The following is an 8,897-nucleotide window of genomic DNA, read 5'->3' as shown; positions in this document are numbered from 1 at the left end:
ACTTCTTCATGAGCTTTTGCAACATCTGGTAATATATTTAATTCTGACACTACTAAAAATGTGTGAGCACTTCTTCATTGTAAATAATCTCTATTAATTTTTTAATTGATTTTTTTCTCAGACATGAGAAAATGCATATCAGTTCTATTCCACTGTAGTGCTACAGTCTTTTGAAAGGAAGCTGCCCTAGAGTAGAGAAATGCTGAGTGCTGAGCTGCTAAAAATATCAGCACCAAGCTTTAGCTTACCAGTCCTGCAAGAAAATTAGTCGGCCATTGTGTTTGACATCTTTGGTGCTTACTAGCTATAAGATAGCATTTTTTATGTTTTCCTGTGTTTTCCTCTTCCTGTTGCTAAATAATTCCACAATTTTTTTCCTGACAGGCGGATATCGGAAATGACACAGGTAAGCAGCTTTTTAGGTTAAAATTCAAAAATAAGTCTCTAAAAATACGTCTCTATATTTTAAATAAATATATTAATTAAGTTTGTAAAGACATATGGATGGATTATAGCCTTTCACAGCAATTACTGATATTTATTACCTTCCAACAATTTTAATCTATATAAACATTTTTATTACAGAAGAAACATTTCAAAAAACCCATCTTTATTATTTGTCAACACAAATGGAGTTTATGTTAGGCAAGTAACCCATGCCTTGTGTTGATAACTTATTTTGTTTTAATGTTTTTGTATTGGTGTATTTCATGACAAAGAACTAGATTCTTTACTAATAGCAGTTAATAATTGCTTTATGAAATCAGTTTTCTTCTGTAACTACTTTTGATTTTAATGAATGTTGTACCATTCTAGCTGCCTCTTGTGAGATATTGGGCCTTGTGTATAAATTTATTGATCTGAACGTCATCTTAAGTAATAATCTGGCAAGCAAGCAATAACAAAAAGGCTGAGTAAACAGTAACTATCAAATGTATGCAGCTAGTTTATGCATATCAAAATCCTTAGTTTTTTATTATTGCTAGTGTTCTGGCAAGCTTGGAAAATTAACATCTAGGAGTCTGCTGTATTCTGTATTCTTCAAGAAACATGTTTTTTGTGCATTTTCTTCAACAGTTTCATCATATTAGAAAGAAATTACATGTAAGTCTTTAAATTTACAAAGTTCTTTTACTCTCTCACATGACTGCCACAAGGAATTGAAAGATGATGTCATTATACCCACTGCAGTATGAAGTAATATGGACTCCAAGTTGCCTACATTGATTGTGTTTTATAAGGAATTAATTCATTACAGGTACATAAACAAGTGATGTGAGGTTAAAGTGTGTTGTAAAACATTATCACTTTTTGGAAGTAGATTTTAAAACTGCTGGTGAGGAAAACAGTTTGTAAGAGGACATGTAGTCAAATTGTTTGGTTCATTTTGTGACAGATTGTTCTACATTACATTCTAAGGAATAGTTGTTTGGGGTTTTTTGATTTTGTTTTTTGGTGGGTTTTTTTGTGTGTGTGTCTCTAGTTGTTTTGGTTTTTTGGAGCTTTTTGTTATTTTTTTTAAAGAAAGGGAAAGATGAAGACAAAGGTGCTGTCACTTTTTACTCCGATTGATACTGAATAGTGTGTCACTACAGATCTATGTAGACCTGTGAAGGATTCAAGATGACTAGACCATAATGTCTAGTCATCTTGAATAATGTATTCATCTGACTGCAAGAAGTGAAAAGCTTAAAACAAAAGCACATTCAGATTTATTAAGGCATTTCAAGGACCAGTTCTGTAAATAAGGCAGGAATAGTTTTCAGCAACTGCTGATGAAGACATGTTTTTTTCTTTTGTATGATCGTAGCTTTAAGGAAGTTAAGCATAGACAGGAAATAAAGAGCAAGCATGAGTAAATGGAATCAGTATGTTTATGGTTTCAAATTTCATCTTATTATGGTGAATAAGGTGGTGGTGACTGATCTGCAGCAATTTTGTCATAAGCTGGTGGAGCATCAGATACCTGTGGTAAGGAAAATGGATGTGAAAGATCAAAAAAAAAAATCCCAATTGAATTATAAGGAAAATTACAAAAAAATTACATTAAACACACAGCAAGTTATTTACCACCATATTAGATACAGTTCTATGACTTAAAGAAGCCAAACTCATTCATTGTGTCTATTTTTTAAGGTTACTTTTTGGTAGTATGTTTTCTGGTTTTGCATCAGATTCACTTATTGCTGTTTTTCATCCAAAGAGAGAATTTTCAATGTTAAAAAGGCAGGAATAATTTTCTTATTTATATGGAGTGGTTTTAGATTGATAATTCAGAGAAATATTGAAGGTTTTAAGAGTCTTGATGCAGGCATATTATCGTATTTCTAGTGATAAAAATTTGAGCAGCTTATTTTAAATAAGAGGTTAGCCTCTTCTCAATTCTAAAGCAATTTAAACACACCCATTTATATATACTTATCACTTAATTTACCTTTTTGAAAATCGAAAGTTTAAATATAATCATCTTTCTGTAATGATTAGAAGAGCTAACACATTGAAGTTTTATAATATTCTCTGATATTTCTCATCAGAGTGTAGTGTGTACAGACACAATTTATTTGTTGTTTGTCTGAATGGTAGAAAATCAGTTAGGGAGATGTTTGGGGTTTTTCAGTATATTTCAGCATTCCGGTGTTGCATCAGTCTAATAGATTGCAAAATGATCATACAACTTAAGAATAAATATAAATTGAAGACAATAACTTTGAAGTAAGCGTTCTAAATAGTAGATGTAATTTTTTTCTTTAGTTTTTCACAGTACAAATTTTTCCAAATACTACTTTCTAAGTTGATATTGAAGCATGGAAGACTCAAAGTATGAGAAAATACACCATGGGAGAAATCATCAAGTGTCTGTTTAACAATATTATCTCACCATGTCTTACTCAGTTTTAAGTGAGGTCTTGACTTGCAACTTACCACAGAATTAAAGTCTCTGTAGTCCTGCAGAGCCATTTTGCAGTCCAGTATTTCTCCCTCACCTACCACGCGTCGTATTGTGCTCACACTAGAGCTTTTGCTCTGTGACAGATCATAGAGGAATATGGGGGAGGTGAAAGGAAGAAGAGATTGTGAAGTTGGAGCAAAATTTGACAGCCCATATACAGTAAGTATTAGAATCTGGGATTAGACACAATGCAAGTAGGAAAGATACCTCATCTAACACTTTTTGCTGTCTCTGCTGAGACATATGTTCTCTCTCCTGTGTAATCCAACTACATTGACAGAAAAATAAGTACTGCATTTTTCAGACTGATGCAGGAATTGACATCTCATGTAGCCAAATGCCTCCTATTTTTTATGCCAGCTATTCCTTTCCTTAATCTTGAACCTTTTTGTTTTCCATTTTTTCAGCATTTCTTTTGTACACATTCTGTACCAGTTCTCCCCTAGCCAGAAATAGCCTAAGAAAAAATTGATTTTCAAAACCAGAAAGTAGAAATTTCTCATTAGAAGGAATTAAAAAACAGATTATGCTTTTTGCCAGGATATGCAAAACAGACATTTGGTTTGATTTTTGAAGGGGTTTTTTGAGTATTACCTTAATTTTTTGCAACATTTCTCTATGAAAGTTCAGCTTTTAGGTACTCTGCTGGTTGATATATGTGTTGGATAGATAACTGGATAATTGGATAGAAAAAGACTGATACAAAGTTACCAGAAAGAGCAAGGAAATGGATTTGCTGACTTAGATGAGATCTTTGCTGGGTTTTTTAGTTGCAAACAGTTACTTATATCTCCTTCAAAATATTAGGTTAACTAAAAGATACTATAAGACACATATTTGCCTAAAGCTTTGTCTTGGTTTCAGCTGGAGTAGAGTTCATTTTCTTTTAAACAGCTGGTACAGTGCTTTGTTTTGGATTCTTTATGAGATTAATGCTGGTAACACAATGATTATTTGGTTTTTGTTCAGTAGCTCTTGCTCTAAGTCAGAGATTTTCAGTCGCTCGTGCTCTGCCATTGAGAGGATGCAAGAGAAACAGGGAGGGCTCCTGGCTGGGACACCTGACCTGGACTAGCCAAAGGGACATTCCACACTGCAGAACATCACGCTCAGTATAAAAATAAGGGATTTGGCTGGGAGGGGCTGATTGCTGCCAAGGAATGGACATCAGTTAGAGGTGGTGAGAAACTGTTTTGGGCATCACTTGTTCCTTTGGGATTTTAGTCCTCTCTTTCTCCCCTTTTCACTATGATGATCATTAGTAGTAGATGATTATATTTTGTTTCAATTACTGAGCTGTTCTAATTTAACCCATGAAGTTCACCTTTTCTTTCCTATTCTCCTCCACACCAGGGTGGCAGTGGGAAATAAGCAAGTGTCTACACAGTGATTAATTGCTGTCTGGGGTTAAACCATAACAAGCTTTCACTTTAAAGAATTAAAAAAGACCTCTCGTTCATAGGAGATGGAGCAAAACTTAAAATATAAAGCTTTAGAACTTCTAATAGCAGTTGTTATGAGACAGATTGTACCTTTTTTTAAAATAACTTCTAAGAAGACACAGATGAAAATATTTTTAAAGTAGTCTTAGAAAACAAATCTCAAACCCATCCCATTTTTTTTGTAAATCTAAAAATTGCAAATCAAATTTTGCATGGATGAATCTCACATCACCCATAGGTGAGCGTATTTACTTACTTTTACAATTACTTTTCTTCTTCTCTTCTTCCTAGATTTACTCTAATTTACCCCTTATTTAGGGGTAAGTCTTATGAACAGGGAATATATTACTTTTATTTAAATGAAAGGACACTGGATGTCTCTTCGTTTTGTGTAAATATAAATAGAATGCTTTCTACAAATATTTTTTTTTTACTGATCTTACAAAATTTACAGATAAGTTTTTTTACTGATGTGTTGTGCAAAGTTGGACAACTGGTTTCATGTCCCTTTGCTTCTGGTTCTTCTTACCCCTTTGTCTGACTTGCATGTTCTTTGGGGCAGGTTGTATTTCGTATGTGGTTTTGTCTGTGACATATGTCAGTGTAAATACTGCTTGAGATAGTGATGTCCTGTTACAGATGTGATGTTCTCTGCATTATTGTCATGCAAATCAGGGTAATTTGTTGTCAAAATAATAGCACGAGAGAAAATGAGCTGCCACACTTACCTGCAGACTTTTGTAGCCACTACGTCTTCTGTAATACCAGCAGCCAAAGGCAAGTAAAATTGCCAGCACCAAAATGAAAAGCCCAATACCCAGAGCTCTGTTGGGAAAGCAAAACAAAATTTGCACCACAACTAGATGCATCCTCCCAAGAGCAAGTGTGGTCAGACCAGAAGTTTGTGTCAGCAACTTTTTATCAGAGGAAGTCATGGAGCAGAATTTACCTCAGAAAATAGGCAAAGTATTAATAACTTCATTTAGTTTCTATAGATTAAGCTGTTAGCTAATTTCTCTACCAAGTTCTTAAACATTTTAAAAATATACTTATTTGAAAATAATTATCTACCAGTGACTACTAATTCCAAAAACATACCTGTCTGTAAGTCTCTCAAATCACAGCATTGTGATATTGCAAGTGAATGTGAATTAAATTAAATGCTACATCTGCAATGATGCAGCTCATGTTTCTTTGCTAAATTTCTTTGGGCAGCAAGTATTTAAAATGTATCCTAATTGCATCATATTGCAGCAACTTCTAATGAAGGAAGTTTTTTTTTGATGCATAAAACACATTGCAACCTTAAAACATGAGTAAGAATCTTTGAATTATTCGTAAAGAGTTTTATAAGGACTCAGTTCTTGCATGACATACCAGGCACATTGTTGCCATCACTGGGTCATTTTAGGGAAAATATGCTTTGCAAATTGTGCTCTAAAACACCCTTCCCTCACTGCTTCCTGGGGACTTGGCAGAAGCAGCACATTTCCACGTTACATCAAAAAAGCAAGCTGACAAAGTAATTTCAAATTTCCTAGTCACAAAAAGCCTTTCTTTAATTTTAATATCCTCCCTGTTGAGAAATACTGAATTCATTCCCCATTTTTTTTGTTCTTTCCCTGTTCAGGAACAGAAGAATATATTAAATGATTAAAGGGAAAAGAATATGGGGAAAAACTGCTATGTGAATCAGGATAAGCCCATTCTAACATAGACAGAGCTCACAGCAGTCACTTTCTGATGCAGCCAAAGTTGTGAGATGGCTCCGCTGGTTTTCCTACTCTTGCCAGCACAGTTGAAACTTGGAGGGACTACTTCTCCAGGCAACTGGTGCCCTCTCTACATTTTTAAACTTCTTGCTTGTCACATGTTGTTTTAGCTGTCCATTAGCCTATATGTCCCTGTCCTGGTGTAGGGCAAATTTAGGAGAAAACCCAGGATGTGTTTCTGGAGCTGGTGCTTCTGACTGCACATTTGCCATCTAACTCCTTCCTTAACTACTCACAGGCTAGTATGGAAAGTGTGTATGCAATTTCTTGCTGTTCCAGTTAAAGCTGAAGTTGTGCCACTAAGAATCTAGGGCTCATATCTAGAATACTTCTGTTACTGAAAGGAGAGGGTCACATAACTAGAAAAACTACTTACAGATACAGCCACAAGAATTCACAGCAGTTAGAGGTGAGCATGCCTAGTTTCAAGTGCTGAAACATGACTAGCCAGCTTTTTTTTTTTTTAAGAACTGAACTGCTTTGGATGGACTATTAGAGAACTTTCCCCCTTTTTTTATTCTTTTTGCCAGGGCTGATGGAGGAGCAGCTATCTTGCAGTATGAGTATTTGCAACAAGTCATTAAGTTTGGGGCCCAGTAAGCCAGTGCTAGCACAATGGAATTACTTGCCTTATGTAGTAAAACATCACCAGTTGGGTGATGTCTCTAATAATCCCAGACCAAATGTATTTTATTGTAATTCAAAGATAAAAAATATTTGGCAGAAACAATTTGGGAGTCATGTTTGTATGCCCCTGATGTTTTCCTCTTTTTTTTAACCATTTCTCTGGGGAGTTTCCACCATTCTTTAGGGTGAGAAAATGTCTCTTTGAGGTTCCTAAGAGAGGTCTGTGAATCTAGAGATTTAGGGTACAGATCACCTTGCAACAGTCTTAAAAGTAAATTCTAAATAAACCTCAATAAACCTGGTAAAGGCTGATGACTTGTGATCATATTATTTAACTCTAGATTCTTGAATTCTGCAATTCTGATTTTTCATATCATTGATGGCTCTCTGAGGTCGCCCCTTGAGAAACATTAGAGAGACCTATAAGATAGTTAAAAGGCACTCCATTTATATACAACAGTAAATTTTTTTGATACAATTTTCTGGTTTTCTTTCAATACAAATTCTTTCACCAGCTTGCATACTAACATTGGTTTTAGTTTACACTTACTCTTCCACTGCAAAATAGACATGTCCTTTCCCTCTAAAGTGGTTGCTGTCCTGATGGTTATATCTTCTGGGCATTTTGTGAGGTTGGTCCTGCTAAAACCTACAGGGTAGAAACACAGTGTGTCAGTGTGATAAATAATTTGTTACCATTGAAGCTTAATATTTTCAGCTTCTTTGTTTTAATGGGAGCATTTTAGAGAGGCAGGATAATCTGGTATTTTCAGAATCAAGTAGATTCCTATACACACACAACTAAATCCCAGTTTAGGATAAAGCTCAAAACCAGAACCATAAGTCTACATATTAGTATCATCACTGACATCAAGGTGTTTGCAACTGAGTGTAACACAGTTTGCAGAATTTGATGTGGTCTGTTTAGGTACCACGCAATGGCAGATTTCTAAAGCAAAATTGAGACTATAGAAAAAAAGTCAATTTTCCTGGACAAGAAAAACAATTTAGAAGAAAAAATAACACTGATACTAACAATAGTTGTTTTTCTATTCTGTAATTCCCTGTAAACACTCAGGGAATAGGTTTTCAGTCACTGAACACTCTCAGAGATCTGTTGAATTTCGATGGGAATACTGATTTATGTCTGCTGACAATCTAAACTCAGATGTGTAGTAATTAATTTTATTGTAAATAAAATTGTAATTTTATTTACAATTTTCAAATTCAATTTACAAATATTCCCAATCTTAAGGTGGTAATCACAGCTGTCTGAACAGTTAAAAATCTATTCAATCCAATATAGTGAAGAATAAATCCTCACATAATCATGTTTCTGTAATGTGAAGAGCACAACAGATCGTACTTGACTGTATCCCACTAATCTACCCACACTCTACAAGTAAATTAGAAAACACAGTGACTTTACTGAAGATAATTCTAGCCAAGGAAATAAAGCATATTGAGTTCACTTAGAGACAGTCAAGCCTCTTCTAAAGCATACTTTTTAAACAAAGCTGAAAACTTTGTGTGAAACAAAAAATATAAATCTTACCTCCTTCAGACCTGTATTCTGTCTGTTAACTGAAGGCATATGCAGCTTTCTGTTACTTGGTCTGTTTTTTTCTCCTTTGATCTGTCCTCTTATGACTATCACGAGTTTAAATTCCTTTCAGTTCGGCTTCTGAATGCATTAATTAGCATAAAAGGAGCAAGGAGACCACTTCTCATTTTATTCTGCATCCTTCCCTCTTAAAAAGTAGCAGAAAAATCTTGATTAATTACATGTGCTCTGAGAGACAGCCCAACACCTTTTTACCTGCCCAATTAGCACAAGCTCCTAGACTGGGCAGACTGTTTCTAGATTCAAACATGTTTTCATCTAAGGCTGCTTATATTGTTAGAGAGGACTGGTATTTTTGCATGTATTTACTATAGCTTTGTTTAAGCACTCTTTTTGCACCATTTTTAACGCTGTGCAATATAGTATATGTGGACCAAAACTCATTACCCTGTGACAGAAGTGTCTTAGATTAAGGTAAGTACAGTTTAATTCTATACTGAGAAGCAAATACTGCAACAAAAAGAGGGTACATCCCATGGGCT

General features: G+C 34.7%; 1 protein-coding gene across 1 annotated transcript; it reads right to left on the bottom strand.

Moving 5' to 3' along the window:
- Nucleotides 1-1,595: 1,595 nt before the first annotated feature.
- Nucleotides 1,596-8,440, bottom strand: MLANA (melan-A). The gene is made up of 5 exons (XM_005488157.4): nt 8,347-8,440; nt 7,342-7,440; nt 5,121-5,217; nt 2,923-3,024; nt 1,596-1,966 (listed from the first exon to the last, which is right to left on the bottom strand). Exons 2-5 carry the CDS (start codon nt 7,413-7,415, stop codon nt 1,898-1,900), a joined length of 342 nt encoding a protein of 113 aa, XP_005488214.1. The 5' UTR covers nt 7,416-7,440; nt 8,347-8,440; the 3' UTR covers nt 1,596-1,897.
- Nucleotides 8,441-8,897: the final 457 nt, after the last annotated feature.

The sequence above is a fragment of the Zonotrichia albicollis genome, chromosome Z (assembly GCF_047830755.1).
Source record: "Zonotrichia albicollis isolate bZonAlb1 chromosome Z, bZonAlb1.hap1, whole genome shotgun sequence".
NCBI classification, from domain to species: domain Eukaryota; kingdom Metazoa; phylum Chordata; class Aves; order Passeriformes; family Passerellidae; genus Zonotrichia; species Zonotrichia albicollis.
Note: the sequence above shows the minus strand (reverse complement) of the source record. Positions and strands in the feature narration are given on the sequence as shown.